Source organism: Malurus melanocephalus, unplaced genomic scaffold (genome assembly GCF_030028575.1).
Source record: "Malurus melanocephalus ecotype Western Australia unplaced genomic scaffold, MMel_1.1 scaffold_700, whole genome shotgun sequence".
In the NCBI taxonomy this organism is placed as follows: Eukaryota; Metazoa; Chordata; class Aves; order Passeriformes; family Maluridae; genus Malurus; species Malurus melanocephalus.
Genome location: NW_026623932.1, coordinates 205,932 through 232,110, shown reverse-complemented (window position 1 = coordinate 232,110; position 26,179 = coordinate 205,932). Strand labels below are relative to the sequence as shown.

General features: G+C 53.3%; 1 protein-coding gene across 1 annotated transcript; it reads right to left on the bottom strand.

Annotated features, from left to right (window-relative positions):
* Positions 1-1,268: 1,268 nt before the first annotated feature.
* LOC130584375 (1-phosphatidylinositol 4,5-bisphosphate phosphodiesterase gamma-1-like) lies at positions 1,269-20,460 on the bottom strand. Its single transcript, XM_057384333.1, has 32 exons — positions 19,557-20,460; positions 13,883-14,032; positions 13,690-13,783; positions 13,531-13,578; positions 12,718-12,802; positions 12,500-12,580; positions 12,374-12,408; positions 11,850-11,922; positions 11,666-11,767; positions 11,466-11,584; positions 11,280-11,365; positions 10,978-11,098; positions 10,719-10,887; positions 10,401-10,520; positions 10,136-10,243; positions 9,855-10,042; positions 9,472-9,672; positions 9,235-9,354; positions 8,788-8,971; positions 8,443-8,520; positions 7,132-7,235; positions 6,830-6,926; positions 5,593-5,659; positions 5,160-5,323; positions 4,947-5,043; positions 4,621-4,845; positions 3,835-3,983; positions 3,517-3,631; positions 3,238-3,399; positions 2,587-2,675; positions 2,302-2,486; positions 1,269-2,222 (listed from the first exon to the last, which is right to left on the bottom strand). Exons 1-32 carry the CDS (start codon positions 19,774-19,776, stop codon positions 2,171-2,173), a joined length of 3,888 nt encoding a protein of 1,295 aa, XP_057240316.1. The 5' UTR covers positions 19,777-20,460; the 3' UTR covers positions 1,269-2,170.
* Between the last annotated feature and the right edge of the window lie 5,719 nt (positions 20,461-26,179).

Below are 26,179 nucleotides of genomic sequence, written 5' to 3'. Positions count from 1 at the left end.
TGGACCCAAATCCCTGTGGATCCTGGAGTGTGTGTCCCCATGGACACAAATCCCGATGGATCTGTGAGTGTGTCCCCATGGACACAAATCCCTGTGGATCCTGGAGTGTGTGTCCCCATGGACCCAAATCCATGCGGATCCTGGAGTATGTGTCCCCATGGACCCAAATCCCTATGGATCCTGGAGTGTGTGTCCCCATGGACACAAATCCCTATGGATCCGTGAGTGTGTCCCCATGGACACAAATCCCTGTGGATCTATGAGTGTGTGTCCCCATGGACCCAAATCCATTCGGATCCGTGTGTGTTTCCATGGACTCAAATCCGTATGGATCCGTGAGTGTGTCCCCATGGACCCAAATTCCTATGGATCCGTGAGTATGTCCCCATGGACTCAAATCCCTGTGGATTCGTGTGTTTCATGGACCCAAATCCCTATGGATCCAAGAGTGTTTGTTTCCATGGCTCAAATCCCTATGGATCCGTGTGTGTTTCCATGGACCCAAATCCCTGTGGATCCGCGTGTGCCCCCATGGACTCAAATCCCTATGAATTCGTGTGTCCTAATGGACCCAAATCCCAACGCATTCACATGTGTTTCCATGGACCCAAATCCCTATGGGTTCGTCTGTTCCCATGGTGCCATGTCCCTATGGACCTGTGTGTGTATCCCCATGAACCCAAACTCCTATGTCCCTATGGACCTGTGTGTGTATCCCCATGAACCCAAACTCCTATGTCCCTATGGATCTGTGAGTGGGTCCCCATGGACTCAAATCCCTATGGATCCATGTGTGTCCCCATGCCCTTTTGTTCCTATGGATCCATATGTGTTCCCATGGACCCATGTCCCTATGGACCTGTGTGTGTCCCCAAGGCCCCATGGGTGTCCTCATGGACTCACATGTGTCCCTGTGTCCCCAAATCAGTGTGCCATGTGGCATCATAGCCCCGTGTTCCCATGTGTCTGTGATCCTGCATCCCCAGAGCCCTGTTACACCATGATCTCATGTCCCCATGACCCTGTGTCCCCACAACTTTGTACCTATTGTCCCTGTGTGACACTCTGCCTTGTGTCCTGTGTCCCTTTCCTGGGTGGCCCTGCCTGCCATACCACACCCCCAGATGTCCCCACTGCTGCTGGGACAAGGGCAATGCAYTGGATCCACCACCAAGCCACTCCCCAGGTGACATCACCTATCCTGGGGACATCACAGGGTGGCAGCAGAGCTTGGGAGGGGACACCAGGTCACAGCAGAAAGGTATAAATATTGGCTAAATAGATTTATTTTCATACAAAGAATACACAGGTCCCCCCCACTGGGACACCCCRACCCTGGGGGACACCCCAAGATGTCCCCAGCCACTGCTGGGCCGGCCACCACCTCCATTTGCTTTACTGGCAGGATCTGTCCCCATTCCCAGAGTTTGGTGACASCTCTGGGTCACCTTGGGGACATCCCTGTCCCACCTGGGGCCACCTTGATGCCCTGTATCTACCTGGTCACAGGCCACCCTGCCCTGTGGGACACTCCCAAACTTGGTCCCCTGCTCCCTTGGTCCCATGCCAGGACATCTCTGGACATTTTGGGGTTCCCCTTGTGCCCTAATACTGTGGCTGGTAGAGACACCCCCTCCCCCCACGCCATATGTACACGCTGGATAAAAGAAGAAAATACAGWTATTTATAGCGGGGGAGTAAAATACCCCCCTAACCCCCCCAAAAATGTCCCCTGTGTCCCCATCCTGGTGCTTCACAACCAGCCTGTCCTGTCACTTGTGCCCAGGATGGAGGTGGCCGGTCCTGCTCCATCCTGAGCCAGCTGGGCCCCTGKGCCTCAGTTTCMCCATCAGTCATGGGRCTGCCATAGGATGGTGGGACATCGAGAACGTCAGGTGAGGAGGAGCCGTGGGGACGAAGATGTGGCCACAAGCCACAGGGGACATGGGATGAAGCTGGAGGCACCTGGGATCGAAGCCAGAGTGTCCCACCTCCCGCCTCACCCCTGTCACAGACACAGCAACCCAAGGTCCCCTTTCATCCCCAAGTTTGTCACGCCACTGTCACCCAGCCCTGGGCATGGTGGGAGGTCGGGATGTGGCCACCCCACCTCCCTTTGTGGCAGGAGAGGAGGTGGCTGGGGGAGCTCCTCAGCTCAAGTCCCTCCAGCTCAGCTACGTTTGGTGACCATCTGCCGGTCCCTCTTCTTCTTCTCCATCAGCCTGGTGGGGAGCAGGGTGGTGGCCTTAGGGGTCCTCCCAAGAGGGACCTCCCGAAGCCACAGGGAGGGGACACACTCACTTGCGGTTCCGGACTTCGGTGAGCTCCATGAGCCGCTCCTGGGCTGCCCGCAGCTCRTCCAGGCGCTGCTGGTAGCGGGAATCGCAGCCGTTGGTGCGTTCATAGCTGGAGACCTGGCTGGAGAGCTCGCTGGCGCGGTCACGGAGCTGCTGGATGGACGAGTAGAGGTTCTCCTCATCTTCCTCCTGCTCCAAAAAAAGCGTGTGAGGCTGGTGGGGCGGGCAGGACACCCCAAAGAGCTGGTGCCCCTCGTTCCAGGTTTCCCAAGCTGCCTGGGCCACCTGCCTTGGCGTTGATGATCTCGATGTGGATTAGGAGGGAGGCGAGCTCCAGGTCCTCGGTGTAGCTGTTCTTCAACGGCACCGACCGATAGCCTGGAAACAACAGCACAACACAAGCTCAGCACCACGGCACGATCTGAGCCCCTCACCACGGCCAGGACCCCAGGGACATGACAGTGATGATGATGATGATTGGAGGTTGGACAAGATGACCTTTAAAGGTCCTTTTCAACCCAAACCCTTCTATGACTCCATGACTCAATGATGGAGATGATGATGACTGAAGGGGATTTTGACTGGACATGATGATGATGATGACGATGACGATGATGATGACAACTGCACGGAGGTTGGACTAGATGACCTTTAAAGGTCCCTTTCTACCCAAACCTTTCTATGATTCCATGATCAATGATGGAGATGATGAAGATGATGACTGAAGGGGATTTGGACTGGATGAACTTTAAAAGTTCCTTCCTACACAAACCATGATTCCATGACTCAGTCATGGAGATGATGATGATGATGATGATGATGATTGCAGGGTGAGTTGGACAAGATGACCTTTAAAGATTCTTTCCAACCCAAACCCTTCTATGACTCCATGACTCTAAGATGGAGATGATGATGATGATGATCATTGGAAGGACCATACCTGTTTTGAGGCCCTTGATGGGGAAAGTGGCTTGTGCCAAGAAGTTGGGGTCACTGAACATGTCCTCCTCRTACACCACGAAGCGGAGGAAGGCAAACTCGGGGTTGTTGATGTCAAAGACAAACTGCTTGAAGAGCCAGACGGGGTTGAAGCCATTGTCGGCTGTGGGACAGAGCACAAAACCCGGCCCCATCACCCACATGTCCTCTCAAGAGGACCCCAGAGGGCACAGTCAGGGTTGTCCCTGAAGCTGGGGACATCACCCAAGTGGTCCCTCACCTACGACATCCGTCTTGTTCTTGCTGTTATCATACTCGGAGCCGCAAACCTCCACCTCCACRAAGGGGCACACGATGCTCCTCCCATTCTTGGGCAGGTGCCGGGCACCAAGGATCTGGGGGAGAAAAGTSAGGAAGAGGAGGGTGAGGTCCAGCCACACTGAATGAGGAAAAGCTCCCAAGAGTAACAAGCTCCATGGGACAAATATGTGGAGGAAACATGTAAAAACAACTCTGATTGACCCAAAAGTGAGGAAGGAGTTCCCATCTTGATTACCACCTCAAGGTGGTCTTGCTGTCTTGCTGTCTGCCCACTTGCCTGCAGCTGGACTGTGATGGGCTCCACGATCTTCAGGCTGTTCTTGTCAAAGGGGTCAAAGGTCTCGTCCCTCATGATGTCCGGCTGCAGGACGTAGCCACTGCGGCCACCGAGCATGAAGAGCGCCTGGTTCAGCTGCATYGGTTTGTCTGTGGCCATGGGAACATGGGAACAGAGCAGATCTGAGCGTGGGGCTCAGGGAGCTCCCCAGGTCCTTGGGCAGAAKGTCCTGCCCTGCAAACCCAACTAAGACTACCCAACCCTGGTTGGAGCAGTGATGCGGCCAAGTTCTGAATGAAGCACCCAAGGATTGCATGGAGATGTCCCCAGCAGGATGAGGACAAAGACTAGAGAGATCTTCCAAACCACCTCCTGTGTCCCCGTCAGGATGAGGACAAAGACTAGAGAGATCTTCCAAACCACCTCCTGTGTCCCCGTCAGGATGAGGACAAAGACTGGAGAGATCACCCAAACCAACCCCCTGAGTCCCCATCAGGATGGGGACAAAGGTTGGAGAAATCTTTCAAACCATCCTGTGTCCCCATCAGGATGAGGAAAAGGTTGGAGAGAATCCAAACCACCTCCCGTGTCTCCAACTGGATGAGGACAAAGATGGGAGAGATCACCCAAACCGCTTCCTGTGTTCCCATCAGGATGAGGACAAAGGTTGGAGAGATCACCCAAACCATCTCCAACAAGACAACCCAGGGCAGAACCACTGGGAATGGGAATTTCGAGACAACCTTCAGGGATGAGCCCAGCAACAACCCCGGGATCAGGACTTACCGGGTGTCTGGAAGTTGAGGGCCACAAGTTGGCTCCCGCAGATCCACATGGGCAGTGGGTCATAGTTGGAGGAGTCCAGGCGCTGTCCTTTGGGATAGATGCGGCTGAGCTGGCGGCGGTTGTACTGCAGGAACTTCTTGCCCTTGCTGCGGTTGGCGTATTTCTCCGCCTTGGTCTCCGGGAAGGAGGACATGTCCCGGTAACACGCCTTGTCCGTGCCAATCTCTGCAAGCATTGAGTGGCCATCAGGGAAGGAATGAATCCTGAATTCTTCCCACCTGTCTCTTCCCACACTCATCCCATTATTTCATTTCTCCAGGACTTACTGTCCTCATCGAACGGCACCGGCCGGCAATACACGACCAACTCTGAGAGTTCCAGTGCAATCTTTTTCCTCCGCTCCATGATCTTCCCTTCTTGCATCTGCATGAGGGAAAACAGGAGCTGAAAGTCTCWCCCCAGACTCTTCCTCTGGAGATATTAGGGACAATCTCCACGRGAAAAGGGACCATCCAGCCCCATCCTCTGCATCCCCTCACCCTGGCGTCGGCGTTCTGCGTGGCCTCCCGGATCTTGGCCACCCACTCGCTGAGTTCCTCCTGCGTGTCAGCGGCCACGTCCAGTGACTGGGCTGCGTGGGACATCTGCTGGGAATGGATGGTGAAGACAAATGGTTTGGAGCTCCTCCCGTCTTTGGAGATAACTATAAGGACATCAGAGGGGGGCTTTACTCGAAGACATTCCCAATGGATGGCTCTGTGGAGCAAACGAAACCTCAGCGGTCCCGCTCCCGGGCCCCCACCAGCCCCTCCTGGCACCCCACCATCCAGCAGGGATCCCATTTTTTTAATGTGTGGTTTCAGCTTTCCATGTGGAAACACACCCTTGGAGCCAGGGGGAAACATCCCCTGAATCATCTGGACATCCCAATTCTTCCAAAGTCCCCCCAAATCCGTAAGTAGGGACACTCACCGACGTGACAGGATGGGACRTCGATGAAACCCTTCAGGAAGTTCCCCAGGGGGCTGTTTTCTGATGACTGCAAGAGAAGAAGGAAAAAGGAACATGGGGGAGGCTGTGGGTTCCAGGTAGCCACCCTCTGAGTCAGACAAATCTGAGGAAAAGAAGGGAAAAACACCCAAAAGCATCACCCAGACACTGGATAAGGAGCTGGGCTGGAGCAGGACCAGAAGCAYCCCTGGATGAGTATCCAAGCTGGCATAAGACTGGGAGCATCCTCCAGCTTCCAAAATAGGGTTTTAAACTGGAGCGGGGCCAGAAGCACCCCTGAGCCTCTAGATAAGGGTCTGTCTTGGCATGGAATCAGGAGCATCCCCCAGATTCTGGATAAAGATCTGGGACAAAGAGCAGCCCCTAGATGCTGTGGGACCAGGAGCATTCCCAGACTCTGGATAAGGGTCTGGGCTGGAGMATGGCTGGGAGCATCCTCCAATTTCCGGGAAAGGATCCAAGCTGGAGTGAGGCCAAGATTATCACCCAGCCTCCAGACAGAGGTCGGGACTGAAGCAGGACTGGGAGCATCCTCCAGATTTCAGAAAATTGTCCAAGTGGGAAGGGGGCCAAGAACATCCCTCAGCCTTTGGATAAGAATCTGGACTGGAGCAGGAGCATGAGCAGCCTCAAGTCTCAGGATAAGGGGATGGGCTGGAAGCAGGACCAGGAGCATTCCTCAGACTCTGGGTAAGKATCTGGGCTTGCACAAGACATGGAATATCCTTCAGCTTCCAGAAAAGGGTCTAAGCCAGAGAGGGGCTGGGAGCATCCCACAGCCCCTGGATAAAGATATGGGTTGGAACATGACCAGGAGCATTTCCCAGCTTCCAGAAATAGGTCCAAGTTGGAGTGGGGTCAGGAACATTCCCCAGCCTCTGGATAAGGGTCTAGGCTGGAGCAGGACTACGAGCATCCTACAGCCTCTGGATATGCATCTGGGATGAAGCAGAACCACGAGCATCCCACAGTTTCTGGATAAAGGTCTGGGATGGAGCAGAACCATGAGCATCCCACAGCCTCTCAAAAGTCTGGGTTGGAACAGGTCTGGGAGCATCCCCCAGCTTCTGGATAASAATCCRAGCTGGAGCAGGATCATGAGCATCSCACACCCTCAGGATAAGGATCTGGACTGGCCCAAGGCTGGGAGCATCCATGATTGTCCTCACTCCCAGGGTCCCTGCGAGGTGTCACTCACGGCCTCATCCTGCTCCTGYGCCTGGGTGCCGACGATCTCCTCCACGTAGTTGGCCGGGAACCAGAGCTGCTTCTTGCCCCCGTAGTCCCCCCGCCACCTGCAAGGGGTCAGAGGATCAAGGCGAGCGGACGGATTTTGGGGAGGAGGGGACAGGGGTGTCCCTGCTGCATGCAGTGCCAGGGGGGTGGGCGGACAAGGGTTGGGGGGACAGAGAAGGAGGCTGAGTTAAAACCCGCCGTGGGAATGCCTGGGGTGTCCCCTCCACCTCCCGCCCACGCTGACACCCAAGTGACCGTCCTCACCAGCCGCCGTCCTGCTTGTCCACGTTGTGGATGATGGCCTGCTTGCAGAATGACAGCTCGTCCTCCCGCTGGGCCTTGTAGTCATACAGAGCCTTCACCGTGCACTGGGGACACCAGGAAGAGGGACATGTGTGTTACCACACAGAATCYGGCTCCCTCCTCAGACCCCAAGGTGTGGGGTCCTGAGGGTCTGACACCCCCAACTGTAGAATCATGGAATGTCAARGGGTTGGAATGGACCTTGAATGTCATCCCAGCCCAACCCATCCTGCCATGGGCACAGACACTTCTCAGTATTCCAGGGTGCTCCAAACTCCATCCAACCTGGCCTTGGACACTTCCAGGAATGGGGCATCCACAACTTCTCTATTCCAGTGTCTCACCACCTTCACAGTAAAAAATTTCTTCCCACTRTCTAACCTAAATTTCCCCTCTTTCAATTTATATCCATCCTATCACTGGAGTCCTATCACTGTCCTATCACTGGAATTCCTGACAAAAACTCCCTCCAGCTTCCAAATTGCTCRTGGCAGTGGGATAAGTTAGAAGGGACAGCAGAGCTGGAGGTGCCTGTGGTCCTGCAGGATCATCATGTTCTGAACAGATCAGGTTCCTTTCTGGGACCCCCAAAGGTTTCTCCTGATGTACTGAAGCGTTAACCCCCTGATACTATCACATTTCCTGGAARAAACCCTCTAGGTTAAGTTTTCCTGTGTATGGTCTTATGCTGCTGCAAAGAGACCATTAAGGCACCAGCAATGCTGGACCATGGGATTGTACGATCACAGGGAAGGAAACCTAGAGCTCCACTTCAGCCTCTTCCAGGGTCAACCCTAWGATCTGTCCAGTCCCAAAAACCCCCAAGAATGAAGATTCTAATTTAATCCCAAAAACCTCAAAGGGTGGCAGTTTGGTCTGCTCCAAGACCAACCCAGTCCCAAAAACCCCTAAGGATGGAGGCTGCACCAGCTAGGAACCGACCCTAGACCTTTTTGGGATTCCCCCGTGCAAAGGGATCCATGGAGATTTCCTTGCTGTTGGGGCCAACTTGTGCCTCGTTTCTCCAGGCTAGGGTGTCTCCAGACCTGTCCCACCACCACCACACTATGACAATGCTGTCACTGGAACTGTGCCTGAATGACGGTGATGTGGGAAAAGTCCAGCTCCAGCATCACTTGAGGGTCAGAAAAACGTAACATCATCACTTGTCATGCCAGTGGTGGCTGGAGATGTGGTGGATCTGGGGAAGGATGACCCAAGAACCCCATGTCATGTCCCACCACCCACCAGGACACCAGCTCAGCCCCTTACCCTGGCCATTGGCATCTTGTTTGCCTCTACGTAGAAGTGGGGAGTCCGCACCTCATAGAGGGCTCCATAGTCCAGTTCCTGCAAGGAGAAATTCCTGAGGGGTCACCTGGATGTAGGCAGGGGTTATGAGGGGATGAGAGGAGGCTGAGTGGGATCTRATCCCTTTGCATCTTGCTTGAAACGGGAATTATGGTGGAGTTATAATATTGGTTAATGACAGYGGAATGAGCTTGGCTGGTTTTGGTTGGGCTCCAACCAAAATTCTGGAAGATGGTGGAGCTGAGAACGGGGCTTGGATGCCCATGGCACAGAACTCCCACCATTCCCACTGCCAGGAGAACTCACAGTGGTGCCCATCTTCTCCAGGGTCTCCTCGTTGATGGGGTAGCGCAGCTTCATCTTGCGGTAGAGCGGGTGCTTCTCGTAGTAGCTGATGAGGTCCACGAGGCTCTCAAACTCGGCTGAGCTGCCCAGCATGAAGAGCCGCCCTTCCTGCTGGATGCGGCAGTGCTTGATCTTCCCCTCAGCCCTGGGGCCAGGAGAGATGGGAATAGGATGTGTGAGGGGTGGCCAGATCCTGGTTCCATGGTGGGGACTGGTGGGAAGTGATGCTTGGGGGTGCCACCAAAGTGACCACCCTGACAATGTCACTATTGAGAAGATCTCCCCTTCACATGTCCCACTTGTGACCCACAGCAAGCTCCTGCCACCCAGCTTAGGGYCACAAGAGACACGAGCTGGGCAGTTCTCAGCTTGGCCAAGCCCAAGGAGCCTGGTGGAGGCCACACTCACCGGAAGGAGATGGCGTAGGAGTTGGGCTCRCTGCGCTTCCGCACCAGGAATGCTCCATCCCGCGGGACCCGCATCAGCATGTGCTCAGCCTGGAGACGYGTCAAGCTGGCGTGGTACCACCTGGCCAGGGAGAACGTGGAGATGGAGGCCTGGCATTGGTATCTCCACACCCTGCTGAGGTTGGAGGAGGCTGGCAGACCCATGGGATTGAGGGGATGACACTGGGAGGATCCTYACTCTTTGCTCTCRTGGGCGTTSGGTTGGGGKACRGGGTCKGTGAGRCGCATCTCRAACTCRTTGCAGCGCAGCGGCACCTCCCGGTAGTGGCAGATGAGGCTGTAGAGGCTGTCAAAGACCAGGTTGTCCGTCAGGTAGAACTTGGTGGCCCCGGCCTCCTGCCGCGAGTGGATYCGGCAGTGCTGCACCCGGCTGGACCTCCTGCCATGGTGGTGGAAGAAACACAAGTCAATCCAGATCCACATCCCCACCATCCCATACTATGGGGTCTACATGCTGCACAAAAAGGTGACCTTTCCCCCCAAAAAAACATTCCAGCTACCAAACCAGGTGGCTCATCCTAGTGGGATGGGAGGACCCTGCCTCCCTGCTGGAGCTCCTACCAGAAGGAGAGGGTGTAGTCGCCCACGAAGGTCTCGCTCTCGCGCACCAGGAAGGTGCCGTCCTTGCCGCCTGTCTCRGTGCAGTACTCATGCAGCAGCTTCTCCGCGATCTGTCGCCCGTCACGGCCACCCCCGAGTTTCCCATGGAACCACTTCTCCGTGAAGTGCAGCTCGTTGTTGTTGAACTCCTGCAAGTTCATCCCAAAGTGGCATTGCCACCCTGTCACCCTCCCCACGGAGCTGTCACCTCACCCTGTGGACGTGTCCGGCCCCGCACGCACCTCCTTCTGCTCCACCTCCTCTTCATCCTCRTTGAACTGGTAGCGGGATGTCTCCTCTGAGTAGTAAATCTTGTTGCTCGTTAGGACAAAATAATGRGGGCTCCAGGTCTGGGAARGAGRAAAAGCATCACKGGGGTGGGGAGGAGGATGACATGRAGGGAGGTAGYTTTGGGATGGGGTTTTTAATCTARGAGAGCCCAYGCCATACCCATTCCAAAYCCCAAYRTCTGACAGACCCTGCTCAGTCCCTGAGGGTCTCCCTTACATGGTCGATGGGGTCTTCAAGGTAGAGAATTCCATTCTTGATGGAGTTGCTGATGTCGTTCTCTGAGTAACTGGCAGTAGAGACCTCCTCGTACAGGTTCCCTTCAACCAGTTTCTTGTGCTGGGAAACACCCACGGAGAGAAATTCAGTGGTGGCCATGGTGTCCCTGTCACACCGAGCTCCCAACCCTCAGGATCAACCTCCCACAGGTGTCTTCCCACCACCCCCTGTTCCCATTAACCAACTCTTGGTGTAGAACCCAACACAATCCATGTCCCTCCTGCAAAGAGGAGTTTTGGGGTTTTGCCTGCTCCACACCTTGATTAGGATTTTCTTCTTGAGCTGGGTGGGGGAGGGCAACTCATCGGCGTTGATGTCCACTGGCTTAGTGAGGAGCATGTCCCCAAAAACCTTCTTGAAGTGGGAGGCCATGTTCCTCTGCTGGACGATGCTGCAGTGGTCTTCAATGGAGAGGATGATGGGGAACCTGGAGGAAGCAGGCGGGAACGGTGGCCTCAGATGAAGGTGAGGGAGAGGTTGCCAGAATTCGGGGATCGTTGGGGGAGCTGGAGCTTACTCGGAGGTGACAAACGCGTGCTCCTTGATGGTGTGCAGCACATCCAGGAATTTGATCTTGGAGGTGAGCGTGTGGCCATGGTAGATGATGGGGAGATCATCTGGGCCATCCCAGCAGTCCACTGAGTGGGAARACACCTTTGTTAACCCATGTTTGTCACCATCTACATGCTAGGGGCCATTTTTCTGAGCCCCCAAAAGACAGGGAAAGAACCTCTGCCCCGGTGCCATGGGTTGAGGGCAGGGAATGTTTGATGGGACGTGAGGAGTTCAGCATCCCTGTGAAGGGCTGGTAGGACTCACACTCRATGCAGCGGCAGCCCATTCGTAGGCACCGTGCGTATGCTTCCAGGGAGGACTCGCTGGAGAACTGGTCTCCTGTCAGGTACCTGCAGAGGAGAAATAAGGATGATGGGATGCTCATGGATCCATGATCCATGATGCTCATGGATGTCCCCGAAGAAAGTCCACACGAGGAAAATTCCTTACGTATTGTGGGATGAGGAGATCCAGTACTGKGACAAGGGGTGGTTCATCTCCTCGGGCACCACGCGCTCGTACTTGGCGTCCATCACCATGTTCTCCTTGGAGAAGAGGTACGTGAGGAACTAGGGGAGGAAAAAACAGAGAGCTCAGAGCCTGGTGGGGCCGGGGAGATCCCTGGGTGGACACTGTGTRGGGCCACCCACCTCATCCAGCTGGAAGGAGGGGTCCGACGCCTCGTTGGAGCTCTCCTTGAGGTAGGAGCACATGTAGTCCCGCACCATGCCCACATCGCTGGCCCAGGATTCCTGGAATACAAACATGGCTGTTGTCACAGTGGGAASCGGGCTGGAGCATCCCTAGACTGCAGAGTTCTCCAGGAAAACCCACCTTCTGGTCATGCAGCAGGAACTTCTGGAAGTCATAGAGGGACACTTGGCACAGCTCAGGGCGGTCCACGTTCCTGGGACAAGGAGAAGCACCAGTGAGGATCACGAGAAGGAATTAGMATAGATCCCATGGCACAGTTAAGGCCACCAATGCTCACCTGCAGCTTAGCCTCCCCATGATCCCCACCCCCACCAGGTCCCTCACCCTGTAACTGGGAGAGGCCAGCACCCAGCTGGAGGACGTGGTGTTGTCCGAGGATACTGGGAGGGCAGGGTGACAAGTCCCTACATCCCTGGCAGTCATCCCATCTCCCATCCCTGCTTTGATCCTTCCTTCCATCCCAGCTCCCATCATTGCTCCCATTCCTTCTGCCCCCATGTTCCCATCCTTTCTCTCATCCCCTCTCCCGAACCCTTCTCCTATCTCCACTCTCACTCCCTGCTATGCCCCACAGCCTGGCTGCATTTCCTACTCCATGGATCCAACTCTTGGAATCTTGATTGGGATGGGAGCTGGGAACTCACCGGAGGGGGAAAGAGAGCTCCAGCTGCTCAATGACCTGGAAGGCAGAGAAGGGGCCCAGGCTTAGTCGGSAGGGACACATATCCCACCATGGGGGTACACTTGGGAGGTCAGTCCCTGGATCTTACCGACTTCTGGGCATCAAACATTAGGTTTTTGTAGAACTGGATGAAGTGGGAAAAAGTCATCTCATTCCTGGCTTCCACTTCCTGTGGGAGATGGGGCTGGATGAGAGTGGGTCMACCCACTCTCAGATCAGAGCCAGGGACACCAGGGTGGCTCCAGCCCATCTCGGGGGGCTCCAAGACCATCACCCTCATGGCTGAGGTGTCCCAGGAGTCCTTACCAYGAGTTTATCCCTCAGGAATCTCATGTTGGGAACGCGGTAGTTGACTTGGGGCAGCATCGCCTTCAGGTCCTTCACCGTGATGCTGCCGGAGGGAAAAACAGAGTCAGGGCACTGCCAGACCCCTGGGATGAGTCTCCCACCCCAAATCCTGCTGCCTGGCACAGGGATCCCACCCTCCTTCTCTGTGAATCCCTGCAGTGGCCCCAGACACAGGGAAATTGTGGATGTCCCATCTTGGGAAGTGTTCAAGGCCAGGTTGGATGGGGCTTGGAGCAACCTGRTCTATTGGAAGGTGTCCCTRCTCAYGGCAGGGGCTTGAAACTGGATGATTTTTAATGTCCTTTCCAAYCYAAAGCATTCCATGATTCYATGATTCTRTGATTAATTGGGGTCTGGTAGGAGTGTGAGCAAAGGGACAAGGAGAGGAAGCACATCCAAGAACCAAGCGGGTGCTCTAAGCCACCATCCCACTTGGAGATGATGCCCATTCCCATTATCATAATAAATTTAAATTTAAATTCCTTTGGTTTGGGGCTTTTCCTGTCCTGGGAAGATGATGATGGGCTGCATGAACAGCCTGCCCTCCTGGCACCAGTGGAAATGTGGCATCAGAGTGCTCATAATCCTCACAGTGACAAGAATGTGACATGCAYTGAAATCCTTGATATTTGGTGCCTTTGAGCAACCCAAAATACCTTGTGCTCCCTTGTCCCATACACCTCAACCCCCAGCCTGGCTCAGCCTCCATATCTGGGATGCAACTGGGGGAGTATGGTCCTGTCCAGCTGAACCCACCGTGCTGAGGCTCACCTGCCTTCCCTTGCCCGGTCCATCCCATCAAACTGCTTCCGTAGCCACCTGGGAAGGAAGGGATRGACAGATAGCTCAATCCCAAAAAGGATCAAGCCCAGGGGATGGCTCTCCCCCAAAACAGGGACCAGAAAGTGGGATCTGCTGGTCCTTCCTCACCTCTCGATCTGCAGCGGGGTCTGGGCTCTTTGGGTGTCAGCCACCAGCCAGTTGAGCCCTGTTATCCATAGGTTGATGTCCTCCTCGCAGAAAGCTGGAGAAGGAAGAAGAGGGTGGTGAGGTTGGGATGGGCATGATGGGATGCTGTCCAGCCCAAGGGTGGACACAGGGAATGGGGAGGAAGCCAACTCACCGGCCACGCTGAGTGTCCGCAGCCTGAAGTCCATCCCGTAGAGGATGATGAAGCACATGGTGAAGTCCAGCTTGCGAGCGTCCTCGGGGTAGCGCTCGAAATCCCGGGAATTCTTCCCCAGGCGGATCTCCTTGATCTCCCGAATGTCGACTGTGGGGAGAGAGGAACRTGAAACTCTTCCCTGCYACCACAGCCTCACGTGAGGGGCTYKGGGAGATGGGAATTCCAAGAGACCRTGTGTCCTCCRGGGAGCCTWGTCCCCAGGATGGGACATCCCCAGGAGTGTGTGATGGAATTCTGGGTGCTGTAGCCATGTGTCCTTTAGGGACACCTCTCCCCAGGGTCCTCCAGAGATGTGTGATGGCATCATGGGTATGATGTGTCCTTCAGGGAATTGTGTTCCCAGAATGAGGTGTCCCTGTGACACTGCCCACTGGGGTGGGATGGCACCAAGCCATGTGTCCCCCAGGGATCTGTGTCCCAAGATGTCCCCAGGAAGGGGTGTCCTGGGATGTCCTCAGGATGGGGTGTCCCTGCAGCAATGCTAATCGGTTTTTACCCTTTTTTTTTTTCTTTTATATATTCTCTATATTCTTTACACACAATTGGAGCTCTGCAGCTTATTATTGCATTCGCAGTGAGTTTTCCCAGTAGTTTTCCACCCCCTTTCCCTAACTAGGAAGACCAAACACATTCCAGAGCTCCAAGACCTGGGGGGCACAAGGCCCATATCCTATTTTGATTCCTCCTGGGAACCAAGATCTTTGAGACACATTTTCATAAATAAGTACAGCTGATACCAAGGGTGGGGAGCTCCAGAGAAGGGACTTGACCTGAGGGAACTGCATCACCACTTGGGCTCCTAATTTGTGCTTTTAATCCATTATGCTAATTTCCTAAAACCTATAAAACTTCACTCACTCCTGTGGGGGTGGGCTTTTGTGGATATTCTTCCCTAACAGCCCCTGGAGCTCCAATAAGAGTCCACTTTTATATTACCTCCTCTATTCAAATCATCTCGGGTTTCATTTCTAGGTTGCAAAAGGTAACAGGAGTGCACCTGCAGCTGAGCAGGTGCCATGGAAAAGTGTCATCCAGGGATCTGTGTCCCAAGGACAGGAGGCAGCCCGGGGTGGCCCCCCATCCCCGTGTGTCCTCCAGGACCTTGTGTCCCCAGGATGTGGCACCCTGAGAGCACTGCCCACTCTTTTCCCAACTTTGTGGCTGCCAGGGCATCCTCCAGASTCATCCCACCCCATCCCAACCAGCAAATCTTCAGCTCGTGTTTTCATTGGAGAACTCTTCCCAAAAGTGGCAATTTGGAGCCCAGCAGCTGGGACCGCAGGGCGTTGCTTTCCTGCTGCTCTGCTCCCTCATTATCCCGCTAAATAAAGCTCCAACGGCAGCAGCAGGGCCGGGTTTCCGGACCGTGCTCTTCCTTGCTGCTACTCCACCAAAGGGAGATTTCCAATTTTCCCAGTGGACACATCCCACTGGGAACAAGAATAATAACATAATATTGGGAACAACATGCAAAATTGTTGTTGATCCCACARCCGTCACCCCCCAGGCGGGTTTGTCCTCTGGGAATGAGCCACCGACACCGGAAAGGGCTTTGTGTGACCCAGGGCKGCCGGACCACCTCGCCGGGGTATTGTCCTGCCGAGGAAATGGGTCATTTCCCAGAGAATTTCCAGCTCGGCTGCGTTTCCGATGTGGTGGTGGGGAAGGCTGCAGACGTGCCTTGGTGGAAACCCTCGGCTGAATCCAAAGGGGGGTTCCAAAGAGGAAAGAAAAGCTGAATGCAGGAAGGAATAAGGGATGGGGGAGGAATTGGGCTGATTAAGCAAGAAAAGAGGGGAAGAATAGTTTTTCTTGGCGGAAAAGCTCCAGAAAACAGTAGAGGCTTTATCCAGCTTTCTTTTGCGGGATGACTGCAAGCCAAATTTCATGGATCAGGGTGGGATTGYAGCACAAGTGACAAACAGGAGCTCTGCACCCCAGCATGAGCTTTGTTTTGGGACAAGATCTCAAAGAACAAAACTCTGTCAACTCRGCATGCCTCCCGTGGCTCAGAGCAAACCCTCTTCCATAAAAACAGGAGACTTTTGGGATAAAAATGGGTTTATAGGTTAAAAAACAACCATTCGGCCCCAAAYCTGCCCATCCACAGGGTGCCAAGAAAGGGTGAGAAGCAGGTGGCTACCAGGGATTTGCTAACAAGTTGAAATGATGGTTTTCCCTGGATTTAACTCCTCCACAATCCGGCCTTGCACCCAAACTCTGGGTGCTGTTCATAATCCCAAGACGGTTTTGGATTGGATGGAACCTTAAAGATCATGGAATTCCATGATCTGCCATAGGCAGGGACATCTTCCACTACCCCAGGCTGCTCCAAGCCCCATTCAACCTGGCCTTGGACACTTCCAGGGATCCAGGCACAGTTTCTCTGGGAATTCCAGTCCAGGGCCTCACCACCCTGAGAGCCAGGAATTCCTTCCCAATATCCCATCTATCCCTGCACTTTGGCAGTGRGAAGCCATTCCCTGTGTCCTGGCCCTCCATCCCTTGTCCCCAGTCCCTSTCCAGCTCTCCTGGAGCCCCTTTAGGYACTGGAAGGCACTCTCAGGTCTCCCWGGAGCKTTCCCTTCTCCAGGCTGGACATTCCCAGCTCTCCCAGGCTATCTCCAGATCAGAGRGGCTCCATCCCTTGGAGCATCTCTAYGGCCTCCTCTGGACTTRSTCCAGCWGCTCCACATCCTTGTGATGTTGGACTCCAGGGCTGGATGCAGCTCTGTAGGTGCAGCAGAGGGGCAGAACTCCCATTTTCCTGCTGCCCACACTGTGGGATGARCCMAGGACAAAAGGGAATTTTCACCCWCCAACACCCYCAAAATCCTTYTTCCCAGGGCAAAGAGTCCATTCCCATGAAAAACCAGGGGAAGAGGGAGCGGCGCGGGGCTGCACAATACACCCGAGCAGCAGCTTCCTGGAAACCACATCTGCAGCGGATTTGCCTCGATCCTGTCAGAACTCTGTCTCCAAACTCCTCCCCGCATTGTCTCCATTGTCCCGGGCGATTAAAACACGCTGGAAGTCGGTTCCAGCTGCAAAAATCCCTTTTCTTTTCTAATGCAAAGCGAGCAGCGTGGTGCAAAAAGGATTTGGAATRGTGGGGAGATGATGGAGGAGCAGGTTCTGCCCAGTGGGATTTTAGGGATGGTGAGAGYCTGGGAGTTTTTTCAGGCATAAGGAGGGAAGCAAAGGGGATGGAGGGAATGGTTGTGCTGGGAATTCTTGCTGGCCTGGGCACCTCGGTCATCCCTTCTTGCAGGATGTGGCAGCTCAGACTCTCCTGGACAGGAGAAACTGGGAGACTGCATCACACTGGGATCCTTGTGGTATGATTAAAAATCTGAAATAAAATATTTTTGTCCAGCAGAGATAAATCCCAACCAGATTTTCTCCTCCCCAAAGAGTCCTCTTTGTAATTATTTACCATGAACAAGGCTGGAGGTGTCATCAAACCACCTCTCCAAAATCCTCTCGGATTTTCCATGCTGCCTTCCTCTTTCTTTTAATTTCTTGTAAAGAACCTTTTTCGGGGCTGTTTTCCACCAGATTCCTTGTGCTGGGAACCGGGGCCTGCTGAGGGAGAYGAGCTGGAAGCCCTCCAGGATGAGGTTAATTTTGGAGGCCACGCTCCAGGCGATCCCAGGCATGGATGGACACATGGACACGTGTCCAGCGGCCGCTTAACGAAGCGTGTAATTATCCTGGGGGTCCAGGGGCGAGCCAGGATCCGTGTCCTGGCCCTGACAGTCCCTAACAGAGACATCAGCACTTCCCACTAATCCCTCTCTGAGCGGGATGCCGGCTTGAAGGGGGGATTTAAAATGGTCTGGACAGGCATGAGGTCTGGGAGATCCCGGCACTTCCATAAAATCTCGGAGAGTGGGAAGATGTGAGCACAGAAAGGTGGACTAGGGGAGTGAGGCAACACAGCACCAGGATGGGGATTTCTATCTCTCCAGACTGGGAAAAGAGAATGGTRGGATTGGATGGCAGGTTGAATCATTTCCAGAAGGATTTTCCTCTTTTTTTCAGCCTTCTGGATGAGATTGGAGGATGTCTACTCATTCCCAGGGGTGTGACTGGGCTGTTGTTGGGAAAACACAGATCCTAAGGCTCTGGAGGGGAAACTGAGGCACAGTTCATGAGCAACCTGAGATCCTGACCTGGCAGTGTGTGGTGCTTCCGGAAAAAACAAGGAGCCGGAAATGTGTTATTTCCATGACTGGATAACGAACTCCTCTCCACAAGGACCTAAAACACCTCTCCAAAATTTGGTGCCCTTCCTTCCATCACCTCCTGCTCCCRCAAAATCTGTCCCTTTATCCAGAGGGTCTGGACCAGCATGGATCCTGCTCACGCCTGTGCTCAGCTCCTAGTGCCACCTTCTTTCCCGGCTCAAAGCTGGCATTCCAGCTCAGGATCAGCCCCTCCAAGCAGGAGCTGAACCTTCCTGGGGATTTTGCTGGGTCTTGCACGGAATCAGTGGTGGGTGGTGATGTTTAGGGGGGTCTTTGGTGATTTCAGAGGAACCCCTCCAGTAAAAAGGCACCTCCAAAACCTTTGGGATGGGCTTTGCCATCACCCAGGTGAGATGATATCCCAAAATGGAGTTCCTTCCCTGCACAGGGATGTGGGATGAGGTGATGGTGCGGCCCCATGTCACCCCAATCCTAAATTTCATCCATTGGATTTTTTTAGCTCAATTAAAGCTTTGAGGTRACGAGCACCAAGACATGGAGCCCCAACAATTCCCAGTGTTGGGAGAATGCTCCAACAACCTCGTAATCACCACTGAATCCACAAGGAAGAGTGTTTTTTATGGAGCACCCTGATTTTGGGTTTAAAAGCACTGCAAGCAGGCACAGTGGTGGTCAGTCCTTTCCCTCCTCGCCAGGGAGAATACAAATCGCTGGGGATGAAATGGAAGCAGCAACTTCTGAGGCGGGATGGAGGACGTGAGGGTTGCTTAGCCCAGCAGCTCCTGCTTTTGTGGGAATCACCCCCTGACATGGCAGGACATTCCATAGCGGGGAACATCCCACCATGGCCAGGAATTCCACAACCAGTCACCCCAACACTGTAGGACATCCCACCACAGCCAAGAACYCCACAGTTACCCTACAACCAGTCACCCCACCATGGCAGGACATCCCACCACYGCCAGGAACCCCACAGTTGGGCACCCCACCACAGCAGAACGCCCTGCCATAGCACAAACCCCACAACTCRTCTCCCCACTATGGCAGGACCCCCATCACAGCCAGGCGCCCCACAGCCAGTCACCCCASTACAGTAGGACATTCCACAAAATTCAGGCATTCCAACGCATCCAGACACCCCACAAACTGCTACCCTCTACATTAGGACAATCCAACGCATCCAAGCACCCCAAAATCAGTTACCTCCCATGGCAGGACACCCCAACAGACCCAGACCCCACCAGCTAGTCACCCCAGCACAATTCAGCATCCCACCAGCACATCCCCAATGGTGCTGCCACCGATACCCCCTGACCCCCCAACACTCCCTGTCCTCCCTGATATCCCCTATACCCCCAATCCTCACTGTCCCCCAATCCTCCCTGTCCCCCGATACTCACTGTCCCCYTCCACCTTCTCGGGCGTCCGGCTCCAGATGATCTGGCGCGTCTCCAGCTTCACCTGGAAGGTCCTTCTCTCCGGCCTCTGCGACTTCTTCTGATAGAACAAGGTGAGGACGGTGCCCATCTCCAGGCAGCGCAGGATCCTGCCCATGTCCCCTGGCTCCATCCTGGCGTCCTCCAAGAAGCCATTGACGCTGTTGAGCCTGGCCACGGACATCTTCACTGCTCGGCCATCGCCCGGCGGAGCCGCACAGCCGGGATTGTCTCATGCAGGAGAGGACGGAACCAAAGGGCCGAAAGCTTCCCTGGGGATTTTCTGGGATCGCCCCGGGCGTGGGTTTCCTCTACGGACGAGCGGAGCACGGCCAGGACACGCAGCCGGGATTGGCGACAGCGGGGAGGAAAAGGCCGGGCTGGAGGCACCGTGACCTTCGTGTCACCAAGGCTGGATCCGGCGCCGGCGTTGGCATCCAGCGGCGGTGGGAAAAGATGGACAACGCCGGCCTTTGCTCGCGGTTGAGTTTTTGGACGTGGGGGAGGGAAAATCCAGCCCCGGGAAAAGAAAAAAAAAAAAAAAACAACCAAAAAAAGCCAAGTCACCCCTCAGAAGTGATGGTGGCAGCGTTGAGGTGGCAAATCCCCCCCCGGCCTCCCGGCCAAGCGGGGCCGGGGTTGGGAATGGGGTGCGGCGGAGGGGTGGCGAGGGTTGTTTGGGAAGCCTCGGGGAGCGGCGGGATCCCGGTGGGGAGGGATGTGGGATGCGGGGTTGAGGTGGTTGGCGGTGGGTGGGGAGGTGGGAGGGGGTGGGGGGTTCCCACCGTCCGCCCGCCCGCCGCCCCTTTCCTGCTGCTCCTTAATTTCGGGCTGATGAAATGGACGCCCGGAGGAAACTGCAATCACACATGGCCGGAAAGAGATCAGAAAGGAATTTAAAAAAAAAAAAAAAAAAAAAGCAGGATCTTGGAGAAAGGAAAATCCGAGCTGGGGGGGGAAAAGATGGCTGAGGGTGACATCTAGAGGAATTCCAGATGGGAAGCGGATTTGGGGGGTTATCCCAGCGGCTGGGGGACACCCTGRGATGGAGCTGACTGAGTGGGAAAGTGGGGATTTTTGGAGAAAAAAAAGGTTAAAGGAAAACAGCTGCTGTGGGTTTAGTTCCTCAGTGTCCCTGCTGTGACGCTGAGTTGRGAACGAAGCTCCAGGAGTGACCGGGATTGCAGTCACTCCTGTCATGAGTTTTGTCCAACCTCAACTTGATGGGAAGGGGCTGGAAAGTGCGGTGGGGGGGAAAGGAACATATGGAGAGAGGGGAGCAGGGTACAGGGATTGGTGTCACAGCCCCTGTTTTGTCCTTTTGATGGATTCTGGATGGGAAAAGTCCTGCTGGTGCTCTGGGAATAGATCCTTGTGCGAGGATTTGGGGGAGGCAGAGAGTGAGGGGGGATCAGGGACACAGGGAGTAGGCAGGGGATTCCTTCCTGGCTCCACACTTTGGGAATTTGGACCAGGTGGGGATTTTGATGTCCTGGGGGTCTGAGACTCCTGGGCATATTGGGGATCCAAGTGATGGATGCTGCATCATCCAGGGGTGCCAGGAATGGAGGTTCAGGCACTTGGGGATCCTTGTTGTGGAGGCTCAGGAATCTGGAGATCCATGTCCCAGGCTCATCCCACAGYGTGGCAGCAGGAGAGGAGGGAATTCTGGCCCTCTGCCCTGCTCAGCTGAGACCCCATCTGCAGAGCTGCTTCCAGCCCTGGGGTCCAGCCTCAGAAGCATGTGGGGCTGCTGGAGTGAATCCAGCGGAGGCCATGGAGATGCTCCAAGGGATGGAGCTCTCTGCTCTTGAGTCAGCGTGGGAGAGCTGGAATGTACAACCTGGAGAAGGAAAGGATCCAGGGAGACCTCAGAGCYCCTTCCAGTGCCTAAAGGGGCTCCAGGAGAGCTGGAGAGGGACTGGGGACAAGGGATGGAGGGACAGGACACACGGAGTAGCTTCTCACTTGCCAGAGGCCAGAGATAGATGGGATATTGGGAAGGAATTGTTCCCTGTGCGGGTGAGGAGGCCGTGGACTGGAATTCCCAGAGAAACTGTGGCTGCTCCATCCTTGGATGTGTCCAAGGCCAGGTTGGATGGGGYTTGGAGCAACCTKGGATAGTGGAAGGTGTCCCTGCCCATAGTGGGGGTTGGAACTGGATGACCTTCAAAAATCCCTTCCAATCCCAATTATTTTGTGATTCTGTGACTCCAGTGGGGCTGGATGGCCATGGAGCAGATTTGCACCACCTGGCAGTGGCTCAGCGAGGATCTGGATATTTAGGATTTTACCCCCATGAGGGTTGGAGTTGCAGAGAGAGATCTCCCTGTTTCCTGACTGCAAAACTCCCCTTTCCCGAAGATTTTAGGGATAGACAGAGTGGAAATGAGATTGTGAAGGGATTTTATTTTCCTTGTTTTATCCATGAATTAACTTCTGTTTCCCCCCCCCCCTCCTCCGGAGCAGAATAAGCTTTTGTTCAGGGCAATAAGCTGCAGAGATAGTGGCTGCTTGTGTTTATGTTTTCCATTTCCAGGCAAATCCCGTTCCAGAGCCCCCCTGAACGCCAGGCTGGGAACTGAACATCCCAACCAGAGTGAGCTGCGGTGGATGGAGGCTCAGAATAGAAGATTGTTTTTCCACAGGGGACTGAGCAGCCGGGGTTTGACTTCTGATGTCCATCCAAAACACGTGGGTGGAGAAGGAATGCTCGGTTTTCAGTCTGCAGTGGAATCACTGGTTTAATTTTAGCAGCTCCAGAGCAAAGCTCTAAGGAAGGGGCTTCCAGAGCAAAATGCCCTATGGAGGCTGGAAGGGGCAGAGGAGCTGGAGTCTCCRTGTGGCCCACAGGAATAGTGATGTGCCCCCAAACTGATGATGCTGAGCACCCAAAATTCATGGTTCTTTTCAAAAACCTGAATGTGACTCATCTGTGCAGGTCAGAGGAAGCATTGGAACATCATGGAGCTGTCAGGARGACAGGGAGAAGCCATGGAAGTGCCAAACTCCATCGAGAGCTGCYCCACCAAAACACAAAGGAGCTCCTATGGGTGAAATGGCGGAAAAAATTGATCCCAGGAGGAATCATGCAAGTTGAATTCCCCCTGTGACTTTTGGATGTGCATCAACCTCTGTTTTGCCAAGTGGTGCTGTCCACAGAGTTCCCAAAATCCAGCTGAGAGAGGAACCAGGTCAAAAAAACCCCAACAAGGTCTCAAAAATTCACCACCTTCATCTGGAACACCCTTCCCTCTCATCCAGGGCGTGCAAAGGAGCAGCCAATGCTGCTTTTCCTTCAGCTGCCATAAGATCCGGCAAAAGCCACGGCTCAGATTGTCTGGAACTGTTTGTTTCACTTTTCTTTGGTGCTGCTGTGAAATTCCTGAAACCAAAAGGATTTGGAAATRTTTTTTGCAAGGAACACCGAAGCGGCAGGTGCTGCAAGGTGGGGATTTGCAGCTGCACTAAATTGTTTAACTGCATTMAATAGGATAAACACAAATCCCTGGATGACCACAGGCTCCTGGAAGAGCTCTGCTGGACAATACTGGTCAGTGGTGCAAGCTGAGCATTCAAACCATATTCCCAATCCAAATATTTATATTTTACAATTTTACATTGGATTTCTTTCTTAACCTTTCCAAGCAGGGAAAAGTCCAAGGCCCAAGCGGTTGGGGAGCAAAGTCCTCTTCTCTTTCCCAACTGAAGATGGATCAATATGAATGTTTTCACATGAGCAAACATTTTTGGGCATTCTGCTATGGTTTCATGGTGGATTRGTTCCGTCCCTTGGAAATGGCAAGAAAAAAAGCCAAGTTTCCATTGCCAGGATATGGTGGAGTCTGATCAGAATCCTGGAAGGTTTTGGGTTGGAAGGGACCTTAAAGATCATCTCATTTCACCYTCCTGCCATRGCAGGGACACCTTCCACTATCCCTGGTTGCTCCAAACCCTGTGCAGCCGGGCCTTGGACACTTCCAGGGGTGGAGCAGCCACAGCTTCTCTGGGAATTTCAGTCCAGGGCCTCACCACTSTCACAGGGAACAATTCCTTGCCAATATCCCATCTATCCCTGCCTCTGGCAGTGGGAAGCAATTCCCTGTGTCCTGTCCCTCCATCYCTTGTCCCCAGTCCTTCTCCAGCTCTCCTGGAGCCCCTTTAGGCACTGGAAGGAKCTCTGAGGTCTCCCTGGATCCTTCCCTTSTCCAGGCTGGACATTCCCAGCTCTCCCAGGCKGTCTCCAGAGCAGAGGAGCTCCATCCCTTGGAGCATCTCCGTGGCCTCCTCTGGATCTGCTCCAACATCTCCACATCCTTCTGATGTAGGGAACCCCAGTCCCTGTGGTCACCTCCTCAGTCAGTAAAACACATTTTGCTGTGGGATGTCCCAGCCCCCACAATCCCATTCCCACAGAACAGAGAATTTAGGACATTTTGGGATTAAWTGATTCATAGCTGAGATTTTGATCCACGGTTGGTCCTTCCTGACTCCATGAATTACTGAACGAACCATCCTGAATTCAGTGGGTGAACACATAGGACAAAGAAGAGGATTTGCTCTCTGTCCCCACTTGAAATACCTTGGTAAATAATCCTGACTGGGAATGACAACAACATTCCCAGTTGAATGACAACTTCATTCCCAGAATGAAGCACAGAGATCATCTTTCGAGTTTCTCCCCTTCCCTAAACACACRGATCCAGGTCTGTGTGCAGCTCCTGCCCTGGCAGCGACACCAGAGGCAAAAAACATCCCCAAAAACCAGACACCACAACAAGAAACCAGCACCCACTTGATAAATGACAGCAGCTTTTCCTTTAGGATCCTGCAGCAGTTTCTTTTCCTGTTACTGACATTTTCCTCTCTGTTTTACGTCTAACCCAGGAGACATCTCCTTCCCTTAAGCCCTGCTCTGGAGTATTGCTGTTATCAGCAAAAACCATGAGTCGAGAGTTTGTTTGCCCTTGGGAAGTATTTTTTTTCCCCGTTTGAGTTTAAAATAGGAAAAACTTTTCAGAGAAGAAGCAAATTTTTTTTCAGTGRTAAGTAATTGCTGAGCTCCTCTCAGAGCTGGTGCTGTATCCATGGATTTCTGTAGRAATGGGAGAAAGGCTTTTTAGTAGGGCCTGTAGTGGCAGGATGAGAGGTGATGGATTTAAACAGGAAGGTGAGAGGTTTAGATGGGAGATAAAGCAGAAATTGTTCACTCTGAGGAAGGGGAGTTATGGATGCCAATTCCTTGAAGTGCTAAGGAGGAAAAGGAGAAGAAGGAGAAGAAAAAAAGGAAAAGGAAAAGGAAAAGGAAAAGGAAAAGGAAAAGGAAAAGGAAAAGGAAAAGGAAAAGGAAAAGGAAAAGGAAAAGGAAAAGGAAAAGGAAAAGGAAAAGGAAAAGGAAAAGGAAAAGGAAAAGGAAAAGGAGAAATTCTGCAACCAGATCACATGCCATGAGTCCATGCCATGGAAGGTGCTGGCACAGGAGGAAATGGGTCACTCAACTCCAGACTCCTCCCAATTCTTCAGGAAAAGGATGCAGGGAACAACCACTGACCCAAGGTACTACAGAGGCARTTTTACACCTTCACTCTCTTGATTTTCCACTTCCTCCTAGATTCTCTCCATTTAAAAAAAAAATTAATTAAGGCATCTCCCTGAAATCTTGACACAATGATCCAACTGAGACTTACAAGTGCTGGAAGGCACTCCAGAGAACCTGTGGCTGSCCCACCCCAGGAATTGTTCAAGGCCARGTTGGACRGGGCTTGGAGCAACCTGGGATAGTGAAAGGTRTCCCTGCCCATGGCAGGGGTTRGAAYKGRATGACCTTGAAGATCCCTCCTATCCCAAGCCATCCCAATATTCAGGATGTACCCTCAGAAAGAATGATTGCTGTCCCATGCCTGCTGTTCCTGCAAATGGATCCCTGACAGTGCCAGGTGTTTGAAGATCCAGGGATCTTCTGGCACTGGATCTGCACTAGGATGAGGTTTTAGGGCATTGGAAGGATTTATTTTGGGCTGAATGAGACAATTTAATTCCTCTTCCATGTGTTCCCCTCCCCTGGGCGTTTGCTCACACACAAAACGCTGCACTTGTAGTTTTTTTCCTGTTTTGTTTCTTTTTAAATTARATTAGACTTCCAAAGTGTCATAGAAACTTAATGCTGTGAGTTAAAAGTGCCATGAATTCCTGTTCCTTTTGCATATGTTGCTTGTGACAGGAATGGGGTGGAAAGCCAAAAAAAAAAAAAAAAAAAAAAGGTTTATTTTAATATTTTAACATCCTTGTCTCTCCTTTGCCCTCTGCACAAATCTCAGGGGAAATATGTGAAACTCTGCCAGCTGCCTGTCCCGAGGCAGGATGCTCCTCTCTATTCCCTGGAGAAGATCCAGTTCATGCTTGAAATGCTGCTTCTCCTCCTCTGGATATCCCCATCCCAAAACTCTCCCAATGGAAAATGTCCGAGAATGACCCCAAGTAGTCCAAGATCCTCTGAATTTTGCATTTTCTCCTTATAAATTTTGGTGTGAATTAGTAAAACAGCTTTGAGCTTGCCTTTTCCCGAGGTTGGATTTTGTGGGAGTGGT